This window comes from Triplophysa rosa, linkage group LG8 (genome assembly GCF_024868665.1).
Source record: "Triplophysa rosa linkage group LG8, Trosa_1v2, whole genome shotgun sequence".
NCBI lineage: Eukaryota > Metazoa > Chordata > Actinopteri > Cypriniformes > Nemacheilidae > Triplophysa > Triplophysa rosa.
In genome coordinates, this window is record NC_079897.1 from 20,803,095 (window position 1) to 20,825,946 (window position 22,852).

General features: G+C 38.5%; 2 protein-coding genes across 2 annotated transcripts; one reads left to right on the forward strand and one right to left on the reverse strand.

Annotated features, from left to right (window-relative positions):
* Positions 1-721: 721 nt before the first annotated feature.
* sgk2b (serum/glucocorticoid regulated kinase 2b) lies at positions 722-4,820 on the reverse strand. The gene is made up of 12 exons (XM_057340156.1): positions 4,193-4,820; positions 3,852-3,903; positions 3,516-3,567; positions 3,270-3,310; positions 3,125-3,182; positions 2,948-3,031; positions 2,734-2,865; positions 2,451-2,563; positions 2,110-2,329; positions 1,845-2,000; positions 1,670-1,759; positions 722-1,579 (listed from the first exon to the last, which is right to left on the reverse strand). Exons 1-12 carry the CDS (start codon positions 4,257-4,259, stop codon positions 1,421-1,423), a joined length of 1,224 nt encoding a protein of 407 aa, XP_057196139.1. The 5' UTR covers positions 4,260-4,820; the 3' UTR covers positions 722-1,420.
* Positions 4,821-6,790: 1,970 nt separating this feature from the next.
* On the forward strand, positions 6,791-22,844 carry ptpn3 (protein tyrosine phosphatase non-receptor type 3). Its single transcript, XM_057339157.1, has 26 exons — positions 6,791-7,168; positions 9,932-10,097; positions 11,534-11,641; positions 11,761-11,803; positions 14,344-14,422; positions 14,511-14,555; positions 14,675-14,727; positions 14,927-15,044; positions 15,116-15,203; positions 15,795-15,883; positions 16,234-16,297; positions 17,050-17,180; positions 17,260-17,385; positions 17,563-17,676; positions 17,766-17,856; positions 17,965-18,042; positions 18,129-18,185; positions 18,264-18,420; positions 18,584-18,747; positions 18,862-18,952; positions 19,498-19,562; positions 19,876-20,016; positions 20,412-20,540; positions 21,761-21,906; positions 21,984-22,119; positions 22,422-22,844. The coding sequence occupies exons 2-26, from the start codon at positions 9,960-9,962 to the stop codon at positions 22,500-22,502; spliced, it is 2,532 nt and encodes an 843-aa protein (XP_057195140.1). The 5' UTR covers positions 6,791-7,168; positions 9,932-9,959; the 3' UTR covers positions 22,503-22,844.
* Positions 22,845-22,852: the final 8 nt, after the last annotated feature.

Sequence of the window (22,852 nt, forward strand, 5' to 3'; positions counted from 1 at the left end):
TACAACCCCGATAAACTTCATCGCTACATACAGTGTGTATTAGTATAACGAAGAAATAGAGAGATTGAGAATTTACTTCGTCTCTGCTTTTCTTGAGACACCTAGAACCCGACGTTGTTGCTTAAAAGCAATCGAATGTCTTAATATTGCAGATTAGCCATTTTTATGCCCTAGCTACATTTAACGAATTTGAAAAAAATTGGGCTTTCGCAAGTATTCAATTTCAACATAGCCTTATAATTGATTGCTTATTTTAACGTAATGCATTCAGAAAGATGGGTTTCCTGTAACGTTACGTTGTTCGTTTTCAGACATTGGAGCGATCATATCTGATCTGATTTCCTGAAACTATCACGTGTTCCGATTGTATTCCGCACTCTTTTTATTGAATATATTGGTGATATGCAATAAATCTAGAAAAGTCCGATTTTTATTTTGTTCAACAACATCCCGAGCTTCAGGCATAAGCTCAAAACAGCGTGTTTTGAATGCAATGTTTTGAGTTGACAGGCTGGACAGCAGCATTGTTGCTAGAGTTGCGAACAGGAAGACCGCGACGCCATAAAACACCACAAGGTGGTGATGTAAGCTTAAAAATGTCGGTTTAACGAGTAGAATTTATTTCTCAATTCGGCGTAGTGTTGCTTTTACGACAAAATAAATCAGCATTAAACTGTTTATAAAATCGGTCATTTTAATTACGCAGTCTCACGTGATAGATTTCAGCTGTCTGTGAATGACAACTGTGTGCTTTGGAATTGTGACGCAGATGTCATACTTTAAAGGTCTCGATTACCGCAAGAAGTCTGCGCGTGAACACAACTGTGAATTGTGAGTCTGTTACTTTTTAATCCCTTTTCAAACACATTAACCTCACCACAAAAAAACATAAACATTATAGCATGTAAAAAAACGTCATGAACGTACATTAGTATAAAGAATGTATTAATTTACAATCCAGACATGCTTTTACACGCTTTAACCAATTTTATATTTATAGCTTATATTAAACGGTACATTACCCTTCAGTTTTAACATTCCCTCCATAAACTTATATGACTTATTAGTTACATTTTAAAACAAACATTTGGATACAGTTTCACTGTATCTCACATGTTCAGTCTTTATAACAGTATTCTGAAAAACTGTGTGTATTTCATTACAGACACATTCGTTTATTACAATATGGCTAAAAAGGAATTAAATTAAATTACATTACATTAACGTTTGGAAACACAGTCAGTGTTGATATAAATTCTGCAGTCATGTGCAAATGCATTGGTCCAACTAACACTTAAAAAATACAGTGTTTGTCTAAGCAAAACATGATTGGATCCATTCTTTTTCCATTTGCTATCTAGGTTGTAGAAACGTGTTCACAGGCTGATAAAATGTCTATTGGTCTGGCAGAGCTCTGATCTCAGTGCCCACGAGTCTGCACTGACAGTGAGGAAGTATTTTCACTGATGTAGGTGAAGCCAGGAAAGGTTGCTCCATACTCCTCACATGCACCTAATGACTGCGGAACAGGAAGATCTGTAAATCTTGGATCAATGTTTGTGAGGTCACCAGGGCTAGACTGAAAAAGATATAAACATATCAATTATTTAATGAGTTACAGATATCATATCTGTTTATTTCCCACAAGTAAGTAAAGACAAAAACCCACCAGAGAAGGAATGAAAGGGGGTGGAATTTTCTTTGCAACAAGCTCGTCCCATTGAATAGAGGAGAAAAATGAGTGGGACTGCAGCTCCACCTAAAACCCCAAAAAGAAAGTGAAATTTAGCCACACAGAGTATAAATTTGCTTCCGACAGTGTGTGAATGTGCATGTTCATGTACCAGATCACGCTTGGCTCCTAATCTCTTGGCCCTGTCCCTGTTTAGTAGTCTCTTCAGAAGATCTCTGGCTCCACTAGACACTCCAGGTTTTAGTACCAAAGGCTGATAAATAATATTTCTAAGCATCTCAAAACGATCTGCACTGTAGAAGGGTGGCTAGAAAAGAAAGAAAACTGTAAGACACACACTAAAAACACGTTATTTAATACATTCTCTTTATCTGTCTATATCTTCCACATAAGCATTTATTCTTGGGTTTGCTTACCAGGCCATAAAGCATTTCATGCAGAACGGCCCCCAGTCCCCACCAGTCTACGGTTCTGTCGTACTCTTTCTGCTGGAGAACCTCGGGTGCCAAGTACTCTGGTGTTCCACAAAAGGTCCTAGTGGTATCGCGCCCCGCCACACCCTCCTTACACAAGCCAAAGTCGGTCAGAACCACATGACCTGCAGAATCCAGCAGAATGTTTTCTGGTTTCAGGTCCCTGTAAGCGTGTGAGAAAGATGGGTTACGGCAAATCTGCTGGAAGTTCGTTTTGTTCTCACGAAGTAGGTATGAATGGGCTTATCTAAATTGGAAAAGCACCGATATTTCAGTGTTTGTACCTATAGACAATATTCAGGGAGTGTAAGTATCCTAAAGCACTGGCCATCTCAGCAGCATAGAATCTGGCTCTGGGTTCACAAAACACCAACTCCCTCTGCAAATGGTAGAAGAGCTGAAAAAAACAGACATTCATGAACACGTGATGTCTATATTTCACTTTCTGATCTGGTTAATACGTTTGCACTGAGTCACACTGAGTTGGATAATCTTGTTATTACCACCTGACTTCATAAACACATTCAAAGCTAGTGTATAAACCGTGATGTGTGTATGTAAGCACACCTCTCCTCCACATGCATAGTCCAGCACTAGGTACAGTCTGTCCTTAGTCTGAAAGCTGAAGTGGAGCTTCACCAGGAATGGATGGTTGAGAGTCTTTAACAATACTCTGTGCTCACACATGACATGTCTTTCCTGTAAATAACAATACGATGAGTACACACAAACACTCAAATAAATTAGCAAAAACCAGCAACAAAAAATCATGTGTCCATACCTCTTTCCTTGATAAGATAATGTGTTTCTGTAGGACTTTGACTGCATAGTGTGTACCATTCTCCCTGTGTTTGGCCAAGAACACCTATGTAAAGACCGATAATGTGAGTTCAAACACGTTCTAGGAATACAGTGATAGCAAATACAAGGCGATGTGAGCTTTTATAAAGTCTGGTACCTTGCCAAAGCTTCCTGTGCCAATGACCTTCAAATAATCAAAATCAGCCGCAGATACCCTATAGAAATAAAGAAAAACTAATTTATATGTAATTGTAAGAGAGTTCATGCATATAGAGAACATTTGACATGAGAACTGCACTTACCGAGACTGTGGCTCCTCTGTTGGTGGATCACTGAAACAGACCTGTGAGAGTGACAGAGAGTCAGCAACTTACTCCAGTGATATATGAAACCTCACCGTGGTTTTCTTTACTGTTACATCTATAGCTTGCTGTGTCAACTAGTACAGCAACTCAATCATGCAGCTGACATGGCCTTATATTTCAGAACTAGCTGGAGAGCTGGAATTTATCTGTATATGCAAGGGAAAACCAGTTTGAGCTACTTACAGCTGCTGCTCCATCATCCTCAGATAGACTCTCAGATCGCAAGAAATCCATTCTGGAATGAAAAAAAAGAGTGTGTGAGGAAAAGAAACTGGAATGTCTTTATAAGCATGTCATGGTTTAAAAACAAAACAAAAAAACTAATGTTCAGTTCAAAGCAGTGCAGTGCAAAATGCTTAAATCTCACACAGACAGAGATCATATTCAGCTCTGCATTATTGTCATCACATTGTGTGGAAATGGCAGTCAAGCAGTAGCCTACATACAAGCATATAAGGCACATTGCTGCTTTACTTTTAGCCTACGGCAGCGGAAAATGATGACTAGGATGAAACTTACTGTCTGTAGTACATTGAATGGCTGGATCCAAACTTCTTGTCCTTGATTAAAGCTGAAAGGTAAAACATCACAATAAATTTGACAAAAAGAGACCCCACAATAGTTTTAATTCATAAAATAGCTTTAGCTTCATGTAGGCCTACAGCCTGATCTAAAAATTTAAATATTACATCTTATTAATTTATAACTCATTTTATTCAATATTTTATTCAAATAATATATAGCCTAATATTTTATATCATTTTAAATATTTTATGCAAATAAAATTGGACCAACTTTTTAAGACACGTGTCTAATTATTAAAGTTAGAAAAAGTTAGAGAAATAAGTGTTTGATCTTACCAGTAAAATATGAAACTACTCCCTTCATTTTTGCGTAAGTGACGGGAGCTTTAGTCTTTTTAACCATTTTCTCGACAAGGGGCACCGGCTGTTAGTCCGTCATATGCTGATGTCTTACCGGTTAGTTCTGGCTGAGTGCCGCTTCATGAGGCGGAACCGTGACCGGCTATTTTTTGATAAACACGTGGTGCCTCCGAAGGCTGTGACGTCACGCATGCCGTTATTCGCATATCTCTCTCTCTCTCTCTCTCTCTCTCTCTTCAAAAATATACGCAAGCTTACAGTAAATGGCTTGAAACTGCCCAGACAGTACAAGTAGACTATTTGGCTTAAATACATTTTTTCATTATCTATCTGGCCTCAGACATATAGGCCTAAGTGTGATTGAACTATCACACTTTTACTCAGTGACTATTTCACTGTTTGTTTGATAGCCTATGGGCCAATTTCATTTATCATACTATAGTCTCGGAAAGTTTATAGGCTTTCAACTTTTTTGTTAGCTGAACCGCTTTGACCTAAATCATTTTACTTAGTCTACTCTCCCTTTAGTGACCCTCTGAGAGTAGGCCTACTCCCCATCTCCAAGGGTGTCACTGAAATTCTGGTGGGCACCCTGTTCCCCACTTCAAATTGGTAGGGTACACCATAGAAAATGTTATTGTCCCACCATCCCAGGGCCCTGCCTATAGCATTATTACTTCTTTCATAAAAATGTTTGGACTTTGATTGCCTGTAAGCCTATAACAGCTTGCACATTTATCAGAGGCATTCATAGGTTGCCCTTGAGGGATGAGGGTTTCATACATTTTCTTGGATAGTCCTGCCAATATTCTACCTTCTGATACATAAGAAGAAACCCACATCGACCTGTCCAATCTTTAATAAATTAAAGGCTCTCTTATTGCAATGTTGGCATGTTAACCGTCATACTCAGCCAACTTTACAGGTTACATAACACAGATGCCTGCCTGTCACCAAGCTAAATACGCATATGCAAACACACAGGCATACGCATGAAGACATTGATACTGGATGTTAAATCAGGCGAGGGAACACTGTGAGCACATATGTGACCCCGGACCACAAAACCAGTCATAATCTCATTAAAATTGAGATTTATACATCATCTGAAAGATAAATAAATAATCTTTCCATTGATGTGTTTTTTGATATGACAGTATTTGGCCAAGATGCAACTATTTGAAAATCTGTAATCTGAGGGTGCAAAAAAATCTAAATCACCTTTAAAAGTTGTCCATCAGATGCGCTGCAGCAGGCTGTTACTAAAAAGAAACAGGGTTGTTTTAACACTCTCCATTGGCTTACCGCTGTAATGATGTTGTGGAAACAAGATGAACCTGAAAGCTGAAGTTATAATCTTTACATAGATACCAAACTTGAGTGGGTAATTCCCAAAGAGCAGGCATCGCAGAGCGAAGTTTGTAGACGTGTTTCCGACTATTTTTTCATGATTTTGCTGCATCCACTTTTGATATATTTACTGTAGGAAATTTACAAAATATCTTTATGGAACATGATCTTTTCCTTAATATCCTAATGGTTTTTGGCGTGCTACTTATGACTGGTTTTGTGGTTCAGGGTCACATATAGTCACTTAATAACTGTTAAGCAAGAAACATCAGTTGAATGCAGAAAACAGACTTGTATTCATATTCATATTTTAGAAGAACGAGTTAGCAATATGAAACACTGGCTTAAAGATACAAGTAGATGGAATTGAAAAATTCTAGAAAAATGGTTTAAAGGGGTAAGTTGTTATGAATGTTGTGTCATACTGTTTACAGAACAAATTTAGAGTTTGGGTCAGGGTTTATAGCTGTGTAAAATAACTTTTGACCTTTGAGATGGGGAACCTCTGCTTTCCCTTCTTCTGGAAAGGGAGGAGAGTTCAGTAAAATACGACACAATCACCATATTATGTAATTTGTTAGACAGCAAAGCACAGTTCAAGAATCTGCTGTATCCTTGATTTTTGTTTTTAAGTTAAACAAACAACAGACTTAACCCTTTCAGACATTTTATTCTCATGCAGTTCTCTTTAATATGATTTTTTTACTGTAGACCGTGTAGACCAATTTTTTTTATTTTTTCTGTCATTTCCCCTCTAGTTTGTAAACAGATAACATATGTAAAAGGTGGGCAACAACAAACGATTTATGAAGGGGAGGGGCTTATAGCCATTTATATTCTCTCACACACGCGCCTACACGCACATACAAAGAGAGAGAGAGAGAATCCACATGCTTATCAAATTACTTCACATTTTTTCTTTGGAAGACAATCATTTATCCAAACTAAGCATGAGTGATCCTGCAGCAACCCACGCACACATATAATGAAACTAACGAGTTGACACATCACAACAAAAAGTGTAAAGTGATCAAAACTGTTGCTGTCGGATGTCGAGGAAAATTAAAAGAACTGAAACACGAGAAATAACTAGTAAATAAAATAAAACTCCTAATGAAATATGTTGTTATGCGAAGACAGGTGTGCTGTTTTGACTCATGGGAGACAGCGCCCTGAACTGTCGTGCACACGCACCTGAGATTGCGCGCACTCGATGGAATTCCTCAAAGTCCACGCTCACGAAACACGCCTAAAATCAAGGCTTGTGTAAACTCGGAAGTATCTGTATGTGGGTGACGGTGACAATCACAAGTACAGCACGACATCTGTGAAGTGTGCGTTGTAACTCTATCCACACTACCAGTAAGACGAGAAACATAATAGTACAGTTGTTCCAAGTTCACGATTTTCTCTCATACTGTACGCTCGTGCAGCGCAGTGACGCCGCGATTAACCTCCAGAAGGAACCCGGAGAAAAAACTAACATATTCCGGAAGTTTACCGACACCTGCAACCATGATCGCTTTAACATGGAAACTTGTCTCTTATCGAGAGGAACATATGTTACACTAGCAGCGCAGGCACTGCGATCCACCCGAGCAGGTAACTCTATATTCAATCGCTTTCTGTATTCTGTCCCGTTTCAACTCCAGATTGTGGGTTTCTCTGAAGAAAATGCCAGCTGACGTATACTGTATTTGGTTTTTAAAGAGTTCTGTCCACTCTTCGTGATTCTTTTAACAGCGGAGCTTACAAAATAGCTCGAATACTTGCTGTAGTATTCCTGTCAATCTGTTTGTTCGAGTGAAAATGTTGTAAGTCTGTCAAGTTTTCAGTTCGGTCCGATCCGAACAGAGGCGTTCGTTCGGTTTCGGATATGTTCGGTTCGGATGAAACGGGAGCAGATCCGCGTGAACTTGAGTGAGAAGACGTCACACCCAGAAAAGCTCATGTCACATACTGTAAACATGGCTTGAAATCTTGCTTTATGTCCGTATTAACAGTTGCAAATGGTGTACTGTGTACTAGAATAATAGCATTTTCGTTTCTCTTTTATATTGTTTATACTTTGTAACTGACACGCTGAGGTAAACATTAATCAACGCAGACGTGCTAGTGACGCTCGGCCGTAAAAATATACACTGAACTTAAAAGCAATGTCTTTAGAAAGTATTCCCTCGAGTGTTTAATTTTTGTAGGCAAAAGGGAAAGCAATCCTTGTAAATTTCACTAAATTGGCATGTTACAGAATTAGGCCACTGTACTTTCTATTGTCTCAGAAAAAACCAGCACCAGCCCTTGCAGAAGAGATTATCTGGTGAGGGAAGTTGTAGTAAAATTAAACGAATGAGAAGTGGTTTAATGTATCTGTAACTGGTCTTGCAACAGGATTGTATTAAGAGTGGTGTCAGGTAACATTATTTACATTTGATAAGATATTTATGTCTGTTAAATTAACTCTATCTAGCTCTCTCTCTCTCTGTGTGTGTGTAGGAGCTGTATGCAATGCATTCTGACATTGTGTTTATGTCTCCATGGTTATGTCTTGCATACTTGTGTATTGCAAGTATGTGTCAGAGATTGTGTTTGTGTGAATTTAAATAGTAAAATATCTTACATTCCTGGACCGTGTTGGGCGGAGGAAAGCAGAGAGTGAAAAGCAATGCAAGAACATGTTTAGACTCAAAGGACACAGAGAAAGATATTTGGAATAATGCTTATAAACAAACAGATCTCAACCACCATTGACTCCCAGGAAAAATACAATGGTAGTCAAAAGTGTCCCAGACCTGTTTTCTGTCCTACATTCTTCAAAATGTCTTCTTTTGTGTTCAACGGAAAACCCCAGTCAATGAGGGTTGAGATCTGTTTGGTTATAAGCATTATTCCAAATATCTTTCTCTGTGTTCATCAGAACAAAGAAATTTATACACATTTGGAACAACTCGGAGGTGAGTAAATGATGACAGAATTTTCAGTTTTGGTTGAAGTAACACTTTAAAGAGGATGACTGAATTTAAATTGTGTACGTGAGAAAGAGAAAAGACTGATGATAAAGTAATTTATGTTACCCAGATTGATACTTTTAATAGCGATTGTTACTTACATCTTCTCATGTAGTTCTGTTTTGATGTCATCAATCACTACCATAATTTCAGGACTGGCCAAGTTTATCTTAAACTACTGTATAAGCTTTTGAAATTAAAAATGAGCTAGAAGGATAATTCACTCATAATTCTGTCATCATTTACTCATCATTTAAGTATAAAACTGTATGACTGTCTTCTGCAGAACACAAAAGATGATGTTTTGAATAACATTGATAACCAAACAGCACTGGCCCAATTGACCACTCAGAGATTTCTCAAAATATCTTTTGTGTTTAACTCAAATATGACCAAAAAGTAAGTTCCGTTAGTTGTGCTTTCAGGCTTCACTACTATTGCTGTTGCTAATCACTGTTACTATTAATAAACTCCCGCTCAAGGTTTTCTGTTACTTTAAAAGTTATAAGAGAATGTTTCAACCTGACTGATCCTTCACACCAAGACTGAGGGAGGGACCCATGCTCTAACTATTGACCAAGATATCATACAGTCTTGAGATTCTTTTGACTTGAGCCATGAAAACAACCACCCTAAACACCCTAGCAACTGCATAGCAACATACTAAAACACCCTAGCTGGACACCCTAGCAACCACATGTCATCAGCCCACATTTCCCCACCATTGTTTAGTAAAGATTTGCACGGACAGGCACCACTAGCATTCATCTGTAAGATTTTTTTCATGTTATGCGTTGAGTGGGTGTGTGATGTGTGTGTGATTATATCTTTTTGCATTTCAGCGAATGTGTCATAAGGTGAGTATCTGTGTTGACCTGTCTATCCATCATCCCATCAGTCGGGGTGGAACACCGTCCCTGTTCAGGATATGTAAAAAAACCCTCTCTCTTTCTCTCAACAGGTATTGGTCTAGCTTTTGCTGAAACTAGTAACTTGGTATTAGCACCTATTGTATTATTGCTCCTGTATGACATATCGCTTATTGCTCCCTGAACTCTCTGTAAGTCGCTTTGGATAAAAACGTCTGCTAAATGTAAATGTAAATGTAAATATGTATAATTATGATAACAATGTCAAAAGGATGATCGTCATAAAATGCAGCTCATAACATGTTTTCACTTTGGATTAGAATGTGCCTTATACATTCATTTCATAACATCAGGAACAGCATGTACGGCAGCGTTTGTTTGCGTCACGTTATTTTCTTACTGGAAGGCATCATCTCTGTCACCATCACTATTTGTGTGCACATGTGGAGTAAGTGATTGTGTTTAACCTGCTTGGCTCTGTGTTTTGGCAGGTGTGTGAATGTGTGAGAGTGTTTGGAGATGACATCCTCATGGCTCGGGAACAGGATCACCTCTCTTGGATGGGCCGATCTGTCCAAACACACACACATGCCGCCCTCCGGCCTTCAGTGTGTAGTGCTGTTCCCTGATGGCACAACCCAGAATTTTACTGTCAGTGTGAGTATATGTTTGTGAGTAATTGTAGGATGTGTGAAATGTCGTTGACAAATTCTAAAAGTGTCGTGATTATTTTAACTCATGCTAATCTAGAATTTTTCACATTGTTTTTAGATAAACACACTGTAATGTTTGCACACAGACTCATAATTATTGTTTAAAAAAATGACAAAGAAGACTTAATGACGTGAATCATAACACACAATAATAATCACAATTTTGAACTACAAAGTGGCCAAAAGTGAAGTCCAACTTTGTATGCATGTTGCATTGATATGTTTGGAGTGTTAGCTCAGCATTGAGAAGAGTTTAAGGAGGTTTGACAAAAAATTGCACAACATGTCCAAAGTTTATAAAGACATGAGAGTGACCACAACATATCACTACAAGAGAGGATCAGCAAATAATATATATTAATATATGTTTGCTTATTTCCTCTGTTTTTTTTAAATATTTGAGTAAAACCCACATTCCCTGATGTATTTAGCCTTTTTGCCAAATAGTTTTGTGCAGTAAATATCCTAAAAGTTTAGTTTTGTCGATTTTGTTTCATAAAATTCTCATTTATTGATGGTTTATTTGAACCTTTATGTGTATAGACTGTTTCATCAGACACACGTCTGGCCCAAAGTTAACTTCCGGTTTGTGTTTGCTTATAATATAATAATTCATTTTATATAGAATTTATATTAATATTTAATTGTATATTAATTGTATTAAATAAAAATAAAACTACCCAACTGTTATAGATTCTTTGCGGTGGGCTGCCGGAAGTTAAATTTGAGCCACATAACATTTGTTAAGGTTGTTGCTGCTAAAACCGTCCATATGGTAGTGGTCAAAAGTGATTTCCGGGGGGGTGCATATTTGTAAAGTATTTGCTTTTAATGACCACTACTGTATATATCAAATAATGATACTCTATTATTGTATCATGACCTAGATGTTGATAGCCTATAATAACATTTGCTGATTTCCAGCCCTACATTGAATGAAAGAAACCTTAGAGAGAAGGAATTTGCATGTGTGTGCGCGCCTACTTGCCTTTATTGGCAGGAAGAGGGTGGAGATGGATGTTATACTTGTGCTGCTCTTCTCATGTTCCATACTGCACTGCTGCAACCCTGGCGTGATTCTCTGAAGGACACCCACCCACATGCACACACACACACATACATATACAGGCACATTTGTCAGGGAGAATCAGAGGAGTCATGAGGGAATCAACAAAAAAACATCTTGTGCAACAACACTGAAATGAGGGCAGTGGGTCTGAGTGGCTCTGCATGACAATGGAGAAAATATAGCAGGCTGAAATGGGTACAATTATATCCAAGTCGGTTTGTGGTGATAGGCAAAGTGGGATTTTGATTTATATACAATCATTTTAAATATTTCGTTTTTTTTATGGCACCAAATGTGTTACTGTCTTACAGAAAAACGATGCCGGTCTTCTGTTGTTCGACTTGGCTTGTGAACACCTAAAGATAGTAGAGAAGCAGTACTTCAGCCTGCAGATTAGCGAGGACACCTCCAGCTCTCCGGTAATTGAGTGTTTGTTTATTTGTGAGAGAGACGATGTTTATTCTTGCGAGTCAGGAATAGAGAAACAATAAATGATAATGTTACTTATGATGTTAATAGTGAATACCTGTCATTTCAGAGGTGGCTGGACCCTAACAAGCCCTTTAAGAAACAACTGAAGGGTAAGTGAGAAACTAGACACACACAAACACTTAAAGACACTAGTGTTGTCAAAAATATCGATATTTCGATACTGGAAAATCTGAAACGGTTCCAATACCCATGTCCCACGTATCGATACCAGCTGCGCGTTCCTGCTCTCTTTCTCTTTTCCGACAGTGAGTTAACACACACTGCGTGAACGCAGTGACAACAGAGCCCCGCCTCCTCTCACAGACTTGACTCGTTTGCGGCAGTTAAATAGTGTTAAAGGAGTAGTTCACTTTCAAAATACATTTTCATGATAATTTACTCAACCCCATGTCATCCAAGATGTTTATGTATTTGTTTCTTTAGTCGAAAAGAAATTAAGGTTTTTGATGAAAACATTCCTGGATTTTTCTCCATATAGTGGACTTCAATGGACTCCAAACGGTTGAAGGTCAAAATTACAGTTTCGGTGCAGCTTCAAAGGGCTTTAAACCAGTGGTTCTCAAACTTCTTCGTTGTAAGGCCCCCTTTGTGTTAAGTGCATCGCTTTGCGGCCCCCCATATAAAGACATATAATCTTAAATTTAGAATTTTAATTAAACCAAAAACATTCAGTTACACAATGCTGGAACCTCAATTCGTTTGGTTGGTGGTGTCATTTTTCTGATGTTTGACTGCATAAAATCTATGATAAATTTCTATATTTCATAAAATGCCACAAAATCTGTGGCCCCCTGGATCCATCTTGGGGCCCCCCAGGGGGCCACGGCCCCCAGTTTGAGAACCACTGCTTTAAACGATACCAGACGACGAATAAGGGTCTTATCTCATGAAACGATCGGTCATTTAAAAAAAAAAGTATATGCTTTATAAACACAAATGCTCGCCTTCCTCTTTTCTGCGATGCACATTCAATACGTAATTATGTTGAAAAGGTCACGATTGACGTATGCGGAAGTACCGAGTCAGTGCTTACAAGTTTAACGTGCAAGTTTTCCACATAATTACGTATTATGTGAAGTCATGAACGCGCATCGCAGAACAGAGCAAGGCGAGCATTTGTATTTATGATCAATGATTTCATCCACTCGTCTCATTCGCTCCGGTTAAACGTTGTTAATGTTAGAAAGTCTCTGCAACAGTTCTTGTGTTTAAAGTTTGCGTTTCTGTCTAGATGTGCGCTGATCAATGATTACAGTATATGTGAATAAAAGACAAAAAAAATTTTTATCATATAAATGTAGGCTATTAACTAACATTAACGAACAATGAATGAGCAATACATTTGTTCAAGTATTTATTAATCTCTTTTAAATGTTAGTTAAAAAATACAACTATTTATGTAAGCTCCCCCTGTTGAAAAAAACAGCATATGCTGGGTTAGGTATGTTTTGATCGATGCTGGTTTGATCTTAAACCAGCTAAGGACCATCTTAAACCAGCACATGACCAGCTTAAACCAGCACATGAACAGTTTAAACCAGCACAAACCAGCAAACCAGCATCAAAACATACAAAACCAGCATAGGCTGGTTTTTTCAACAGGGTCTGGTCCATTAATACTGACACATACAACTTTGATTTTAAATAGTAAATGTATTAGTAAAATTAACATTAGATTAACAATTAATAAATAATGTAAAAATATACCTCATTGTCTAGTCTTGATCAATTTAATCTTAAATAAAATGTAAAAAATTTAGGGCCTTATTGCTATGGCAGTTTTTTCCCTGTGATATCGAAAATGGTATTGAATATCGATTTTTTTTAGGTATTGAATCGAAGTTAGAAATTCCTGTATCGTGACAACACTAATAGACACTTCTATTCATAGGCTCACTTGGAATCTGTTAACAGGTTTTACATTTGTGGTGAAAATGTTTGACATAATGGTTAGTGGATGCCCAGATGCCGATTATACTTCATCAATATAATGGCAAAAACATCAAATATGTCATAAACAGAGATGTGACTACTACACTGTTATAGCAAAAGTAAAAAAAATCATTTTTATCAATAAAATAACATTGCAAATGCAACAAGTGGTAAGCAAGTGGTGGCGAATTAATTCTGTAGAAATCCGCAGGGCGTTGCACAAATGTGGAAGCAGATTTTGTTCTGGCCTACCCATCAGCTGCGGATGTAAATATTGTTCTCCAGTGTATTGTTTTGTGAACAGGTTTGATGAGTGTGTAATTTGTGTTTGTCAGAATAGAGCAGAGAACTCCGTTTTCATTAAAAGCACATCAGAAGACATGCTGTATGTCGCTCTCCTCATGAGAATCGGAGGTGGCTGATTTAATTAATCTACTTGCTTGAGTCATCAGACATGAGCAGCATTCACAAGGCTGAGATGGCTGGAGATCACTGTTCACACTTTATTGCCCACCGGCTTTAAGACTTTAAGAATTTATGGATTAACAGATTAGACCCAAAACCGTGTTTCCTTCCTGTATCAGAGAAAGAATCATTTCATCAAGTTCTTATCTGATAAGTGCATCTTTATTGGCCACATTATTTGTTTTGGAAGATTATCTTTCCTCTGACTGCTCACTCCCTGTTATCTCCCCAGGTCCTGATCCGTTCTTTTTAATATTTAGAGTACGATTCTTCATTTCTGACCCCAACTCCCTCCAGCATGAGCAGACCAGGTACATCACCCTATATACTGTATGTGCAAATGAGAGATTTGTTTTTATTTATTTATATAGATCTTCATACTCTCATTTTGTTGTGCAGGCACTTTTATTTCTTGCAGATTAAAAAAGATATTTGTGAGGGGAGGTAAACATCCTTTTTGTACTCTATGTAGATCTGATGATGTCATATTACTGAATGTTACTTAGTCATGTGATTTCCCGTATAATAAATGGGGAAAGTAATACATTTATTGTGTATTGCAGACTCAAGTGTCCTTTAAGCTCTGCAGTGGTACTGGCCTCTTACGCTGTGCAGTGTAAGTTGATGAAAACATGCTTTTTTACTGTGTGATTGACACCCACAACAGAAACATCGTTAATTCAGCAGAGAATGTGTTTGTATTAGAAGCAGGAATTGTTCAGATGGAAATAGAGATGAATAAATGAACCAAAATTGCACATGCATATTTCATTAATGTTTCATCACGTATTTCATTACTTGTGTTTGATTGACAGCTGAGCTTGGAGACTACGTCCCTGAAACTCCTCCTGGATACCTCAGTCAGACCCATTTTATCCCCGATCAAGACCATGAGTTCATTCTTAAAGTGGAGTCGCTGCATCCACAGCACAAGTATGTAAGAACACACACGCATATTCGCTCACGCAAACATTATTAAATGTGAATGTCTGAATGTGTTTCAGAGGTCTGTGTCAGAGTGAAGCCGAGCTTTGTTATTTAAACACAGCAAGAACATTAGACCTTTATGGGGTGGAGCTACATAACGCTCAGGTAACGTTCAATGAAATATGGATTGAATTTAAAGGAACAGTTCACCCAAAAGTGAAAATTCTGTCATCATTTACTCACCCTCAAGTTGTTTCAAATCTGTATAATTGTATTTGTTCTGATGAACACAGAGAAAGATATTTGGAAGAACGCTTGTAACCAAACAGTTCTTGGCCACCAATGACTACCATAGTAGGAATAATTGCTTTGAAAATTTGTTCTGTTGAACACAAAAGAAGATATTTTGAAGAATGTAGGAAGGCAAACAGTTCTGGGACACTTTTGACTACCATTGTAATTTTTCCTATATTTTGGTAGTCAGTGGTGGCCAAGAACTGTTTGGTTACAAGCATCCTTCTGATTATCTTTCTCTGTTTTCCTCAAAACAAAGAAATGTATAGAGATTTGGAAGAACTCCAGGGTGAGTGAATGATGACAGAATTTTTATTTTTGCGTGAACTGTCCCTTTAACACGTTTGTGACACTTCTGCTGGTTTTCCTTTTAATAATATAAATAAATGGTATGTAATGTTGTTTTATAATGGCTTTATTGGTAGATTACCTTATTTAATAATTATAAATCCCTGTCTGTAGGATATTAGTAACCCCGCCCTCTGGGTGGGGATTACATCAGGGGGTGTGGCCTTGTTTTGCCATTTAATTTGCTCCAGTTTCTTTCCCTGGTAAGTGTTGACCAATTCGGTGCTTTCATGATTTTCAATACAGATGATTTTACCTCGCATGTGCTGTTTTTCTTTTACATTTTTTTGTAAATGGCACCTTTTAAATGGATAACGTAGATGTTTATATTATAAGTGACACATAACAGCGCTTTTGCTCAGTTTGTCAGGCTGCTCATGTGCTGTTATTATCATTACAATGGAAACTAACCACACACTTTCATTTATTCAGTGTAAACACTGCAGAAAAGAATAATTAGTATAATAATGAGGCCTGGGAACTGGAACCATTCATTTGACTCTGGCGTTGATTACATTTCATATTTTTCGTATTTACGAGTTTTCTTTTGCAGGATTAACATCATCAAAATGTCGTTCAAACGGAAACGGTTTTCCGTCCACCTGCGCCGGAAACACGTATGAGACACAAGCATAAACATATTGAACACTATTGAATCAAGTCAGACTTTAGTTTTTGTGTTAACTGTGCAGCACGTGAAATGGTTTACTTTCAGGGTGTCCGTGGGGTATTAAAAGTTGATAAATAATTTAGAGAAAATTAAGGCCTTTAAAAAGTATTAAAAAGTCTTAAATGCCATTTTCCAAGGTATTCAATTGTGTATCATCTTTTCATATTTGTCCAAAGAGGTCATATGTTAAAGTTTGCCTGAATTTAATCATTGCTAGGCAAATCCATTTACACCCGGTTATTTAACAACATCGTTGACTAATGGGGAAACACAAGTTTTCATGCAAATGGTTGGAGGATAAGGAGTTGGAACCATGGCTGAGGGCCGTCTCTGGGAATAACCGTGAGGTGTACTGCTCTTTGTGTCAGAAGGCGATTAGCGTAGCTTCGTTTCTCTTTCTAATAAGCCTTGCATTGGGTTAGTCACTCAATTCATTCTCTTGTGCTTCTGAATTATGTTGCATTAATACGGAGTTATCACAAACTAAGACTGTTTAGTTGTGCTATTTTACAATCAGAATAGTAAATGTAAGTTAAAGTGTTGCCAATGTACAATTAAAACTTTAAGTGGTGATGAGGTCTTAAAATGTATGGAAAGGTCTTAAAAAAGGTCTTATAAAGTACTGAACTTAGCTCTATGATTTCTGTATATACCCTGTACATGGTGTTTCCTCATTTGTGTATTTGTTTGTGTTCACAGGGAGAGCTGGGCCACCACGTGGTCTCTATCTCCATGCCAAGCTCGCGTGCCTGTAAGAACCTCTGGAGGTCCTGTGTGGACCACCATACATTCTTCAATAGGAAACCCTCTCCCTCACCTTCAAAACTTAGGTACACAGTAATAGAATAAAAGACCAACACTTAGAAAAACGTAAAGGATTGGATTTACATGTGCTTTTTTTAATTAAAGCTCTGCTTACCTGTATCGTAAACTGCTTGGTGAGAAGATGATAAACCCTGCAGTGAGATCAATCTCAACGGAACACCTGGAGACCAAGAGCTTACCCTCCCGTTCACCACCCAACACACCCAACTGGTAACCACGCTTAAAAACATTACAGTCATTTGCTGATGTGTAAAGTACGTTTTTTACGATTTGTTTTTTAACAATGAAACTTGTCGTCTACAATTACAGTACATGTGTCTGGCATGTGTTAAAGAAAGTTTCAGGTGGGTTTGGGACCGTTTCCGATGAATATATATCTCATTCCAGGCGAAGTCCTCGGTTACGTCATGACGTTCACAAACCACGTCCATCATCCGCGGACAACTTGACCAATGAAATGAGCTATGTGACCGAGAGTGAAGACGTGTTCTATACTTACAGGCACTTTTACTTTTCACACACAAATGCTTCCATACATGAGTTTTATTAAACGCACTGATAGTAACTTGTTCAATTTGATCACATTGAAGGAAAAATCAGGAGGATGGAAAGATGAGCGGTAGCTGGTCCCATAGTGATGATGTCATCACAGAGGAGGATGACTCGCAGCATTGGGATAAAGTGAGTGTGTGGGGATAACCATTGATGTGAGATCAAGTATAGTGGTTCACAAACCTTTTGGTGAGTTTACTTCCTTCTGCTCACTGTTTGTGTTTGTGTGCACCTCAGAATATAACAGCCGATGGAGATCTGCTTCTTGTGAGAATCAGCCCAGACCAAGATGGGAAGTTTGGCTTCAATGTTAAAGTGAGTTTGTACGTCATATAGGTCCCATATTTATCACCCCGATTAATTTCGGTGTTTTGCATGACATCTTGTTGTCTGATCTTTAGGGAGGTGTGGATCAGAAGATGCCCCTGGCCATTTCTCATGTTAACCCTGCATCTCCGGTAAGCTAATAAAGCTTGTCCTGTTAATGAATATGAATGAGTGCTTTTGCATTTGTATTAATACCGGCTGTGTTTCAGTCCGGCCGCTGTGTGCCTCCGCTGATGGAGGGAGATCAGGTGTTGTTGATAAATGGGCGGGACATCTCTGAACACACACATCAGCAGGTGGTCATGTTCATTAAAGCCAGCCGCGAGTCACACAGCAAAGAACTCGCCTTGCTTGTGCGGCGTAAAGGTGAGATTTTGTGCAATGTGCAAGTTTATGATTATTACAAGTTTGGATTATTCGTTCTTCATTATTACGATATATATATTTATAATCTATATTGCATATTCTCTTTGTACTTTTGTCAATGGCTTAATGCCTCATGTTAATGTTACATGCTGTATGTTTACAGGTGTCTCTTTGCGAGCTGAGCCTACCTTACAGATAGGTGATGGTCTCACGCTTCCAGGTGAAATATCCCCAATGTCTAGCCGGCCTCCCGGAGAGACACTGGAAGAGTCCATGACCCGTTTGGAGAGGGGTTTGGTCACTGGCACACTGCTTTTACAGTTTGAGGTTCGGACATGTTATAGTGCTTATGGCATGTCTTGGTTTGCATGTATGTATGTGCATTGCTAATTGTTATCAAAGCATGCGTGTGTGAGTTTGTGTGTGTTTTGCTACTCGCAGAAATTGGACAGGAAGAAAGTTGGAATGTTATTTTCTTGTGCAAAGCTGTCAGAGAATACGGACAAGAATCGGTACAAAGATGTATTACCATGTAAGTTGCTTTGTGTTGTTTCAAACACAAACCCTTATCTCACGGTCGACCAATAGGCAATAGGCTGGCAAGTGGCCAAGTCTGTGAAAGCCTCATAATCCATAACAAGCATCAATGTTTGATTTCTAACTATTAATTTCACTATTATATTCATTTCTGACATCGCCTTAGTCAATATTAATTACATGAACTTTGTATTGTCACAGAATGTTTTTTATATTATGTGCAATGATGTTATGTAGAAAACCCAGTAAATAACATAAAATGACTTTGTTCAGAGATCATTGCTTGTGTTTGCATGTGTGCTATAATTTGTTGGGTGCAGAGATTATGTTTTGCCACTAGAGGGTGGTTACTGGGTGGCCTTGATAGGATTGCTGAACAAAAGTACTTCAGTGGATATATCTTTTTTATTAATTTCTGTATAGGTTTTACACTGGGGAATGAGGCGTAATGCTCTTTAAAACTAGTCCGAGGAGAGGTTTTCAGATAATCCATTAAATCCTCACTTCCTCATTCTTTGCTTTTCATTTCCTTCCCTGCAGATGACAGCACTAGAGTGGTGCTACAAGAGGAGGAGGATGATTACATCAATGCCAGCCATGTAAAGGTATAGATCTGTCTGCCTCACACATTAATATATATATATATATATTTACTCTTTACTCTTTAAGGATAAATGAGATAACCATTCCACTAGCACAGTATTTTAGAGTAAGGACTGAGTCAAAATAAAGTCAAGCCGAGGTCAGGATTTCGATTTCCAGGGAACATATATGCTGATACCTTGAATACACTGAAAGTTGCTTTGGATGAAAGTCTCTAAAATGTATTGAAGTGCATGAACGAGATAGTGTCAGCTTTGGGTGGCATATTACAGACTTGACAATATTTGCTTGACAATATTTGTTTGTCTGTGTCAGACTGAGCCAGCAGGTTGTGTGTTGCGGTACATAGCAGCTCAGGGTCCACTGCCACAAACATGTACCCACTTCTGGAGGAGCGTGTGGGAGCAACACATCAGTGTCATTGTCATGCTGACCACACTGACCGAGAGAGGAAGGGTAACATATGACATCACACACATGACAGACAGCGTATACACTTGCAGAGTTATAAAGTATGAATAAACCTGAACATTACGCACACATACTCATGAGTCATGACCGCAGCTCACTTCAGAGGAACATACAATTGGAGTTATAAAGCTGACAAACATGTGCATTACCTAATCAGACAATACCCATCAGACACCCATCACACACTTCCAGTCCCCCAGTGACTGCCGTATTCTTCGGCTCGGCTTGACTGTTGCTTGGTAACCGTGTGCTCTGCATTCTTTTCCAAAGGGATGATTTAATAAACTGTGTGTGTGTGACTCTGTGTGTGCGTGAGGGAGAGAAAGAGGGATCACAATTGTTCTTTGCTGTGCTCAATAATCCAAATTCCATTTCCACAGACGAAGTGCCACCAATACTGGCCGCATCCTCCGGAAGTGAGGGATTATGGGTACCTTCAGGTGTGCTGTCACTCAGAGGAGTGCAACCTGGCATACGTTACCAGAGAGATAACACTCACAAATACTAAGGTGAGTCTAACAGGAAGAACGTCTGTGAAATGCAGTAAAAACTCTGTGGTCCTCTATTAATTTTTTTGCATTAAAACAAACATCAGTCACCATAGTTATTGCTAAATATCCACTATTAGAACTTCACATTTTTTATCAAGCTATCTTAAGTTGTGCATAGTCAGGATGCTCAAAAAATCAGTTTAATTTTCCTCGTGTAAATGTTTCCTTTTACTTATACTCTATCGCTGTATTGAAACTGTTTTTTGGCTTAATGCATTTTGTGAAAGCCAGTCGCGTGTGTGAGCGTGTTCATTTGTGACGTGCCAACTGCAAATGAGTCACGTATCACTGTGGTCAAGAGCAAAGATACATACACGGGCACGCTCGCGCACTCACTCAATGACACTAACATAAACAAATCATCATTGCTGGAAAAGGGAGACCCATCTGTTGTCTCCGTTGGTGGGAGTTAATCTCAGCACGGACAGCAGACGGAGGTTACATCACACATTCATCATCCGTATAGGGGGTGTGTGTATCTCAGATAGAGAAATAAAGAAATGGAGAGACAGTTGGGTAAGAGATCTAATTGGGGGTACAGGCGAAATGGCAACGTGTGAGCGCCGTAACCCACTGCCTGTGAGGAAATTATGCCTCTGTGCCCGATTTGTCATACTAAGTGAATTATTTTTTCCACTTTGGCCTTCAGACTGTGACTCATTTACTCGAGATGAAGAACGTAAAGATCACTTTTTCCTCCTGCACCCACGATAGAACTGAGGGGGAATACATTACAAATGGCAGAGTGTTTCGTCAGATATGAAATGCTGTTTTAAAGATCCCACAAAATTAGTTTTGTGCTTTTTAGTCAATGTGTAGCTATTCACTTTAAAGCTGTCTGTATAATAAAGCACAACATTTACATACAGCAGAATATAAATGTATATGTTTGCCTTCTCTGGGGAAACAAATGAAAAATACTAATGACTTGTTGCACTATTCAATCAAACGCTTCCTAGAATTAGTCTGTCCCTTTAATATGAGCTTTTAAAAAATAAAAGTGATTAAATGAGATTTGAATCTTATAAAGCATCAGTTTCGTTGTAAATAAAATGTCTTATAATTGTGCTTATGGATAAGGTGTAAAACAGGCATGCTTAGACTTGTCTGTGCTTTAATGCAAACTCATCTGAGCGTTCTCTGTCTCTCCCTCGGTCGCCCTCCCCTCTCTTTGACAGTCAGGAGAGCAGCGCTCCATCACTCATATACAGTACGTTGCCTGGCCAGATCACGGGGTACCTGAGGATTCCTCAGACTTCCTGGATTTCGTCCAATCAGTGAGAAGTATGAGAGGGGATTCTGTGCCTCTTATGGTCCACTGCAGGTGAAGGAACTTAAGGAGCACAACACACACAGAGACGGATTTTATCAGGCGTAGACTTACTGAATGTTATTCTGCAGTGCTGGGATTGGGAGGACAGGTGTGTTGATCACCATGGAGACAGCCATGACACTGATGGAGAACGAAAAGCCTGTGTATCCCCTAGAGATCATTACCTTGCTGAGAGAACAGAGGGCCATGCTGGTTCAAGCACCGGTACAAACACACACAAGTGTATTGCAAGACCCCACATATAAAATTAGATTAGGACATGAATTTATGCAGATTATACGTTTATGTTCTTTATTTAGTCAGAAAAGCAATGAAAGTTTTGTAAAATAGATAGCTTCTCCACCTCTGAGTGGACTCCTGGTTGAAAACCTTGAAGTTAGAACAAACTTTCAGATCAAATTAAAAACTGCACTTAGATCAAATGATTCACACACTCATTAAATCTTAATTTGATTTTTTTTTAATCTGTCATCTTTAATGTGCATGTCTTCGTGTTTGTTTTTTAGTGCCAGTTCAGCTTCGTATGTGAAGCCATTCTGAGGGTGTACAGAGAGAGATTTAAACCAAGCCTAACACTAAACAGTTGATAAGAAGAGAGTGTGTTTGAAAAGTTAAGTAAGAAGCTTCGCCGCTGTGCTCAGACTGTTGATAAAGACTGATGTGAAAATAAAAAAGGGACAGGGAGTTGGGGGCGTGTCTGGATGAAGATTGGAGGATGGATGGATAGATGGACAATCTCTTCTCTTGCTGTGTCTGTGCTGACAGCTGTGCCGATCAAGGAAGAGCATTAAGCACATTGACGCTTAAGCTTATAGGATGCTACAGTGCACACAAACACTTTCTGTCTGCTCCACATCGCTGTATACATCAACTAGAATAATTCAATTCACCTCTGCTATAATAAATAATAAAATGTGTAATTCTTCTCACGTTGTGA

Bases quoted from the DNA above. Each gene is read 5' to 3' on its own strand.
- sgk2b (XM_057340156.1), bottom strand. From the start codon at position 4,259: ATGGTTAAAAAGACTAAAGCTCCCGTCACTTACGCAAAAATGAAGGGA. The intron at 2,330-2,450 runs GTACAAACACTG...ACACGCTTACAG, and splicing joins TCCCTGAATATTGTCTATAG to GGACCTGAAACCAGAAAACA. The intron at 1,580-1,669 runs GTGGGTTTTTGT...TATCTTTTTCAG, and splicing joins CCCCTTTCATTCCTTCTCTG to TCTAGCCCTGGTGACCTCAC.
- ptpn3 (XM_057339157.1), top strand. From the start codon at position 9,960: ATGACATCCTCATGGCTCGGGAACAGGATCACCTCTCTTGGATGGGCC. The intron at 10,098-11,533 runs GTGAGTATATGT...ACTGTCTTACAG, and splicing joins CCCAGAATTTTACTGTCAGT to AAAAACGATGCCGGTCTTCT. The intron at 21,907-21,983 runs GTGAAGGAACTT...GTTATTCTGCAG, and splicing joins CCTCTTATGGTCCACTGCAG to TGCTGGGATTGGGAGGACAG.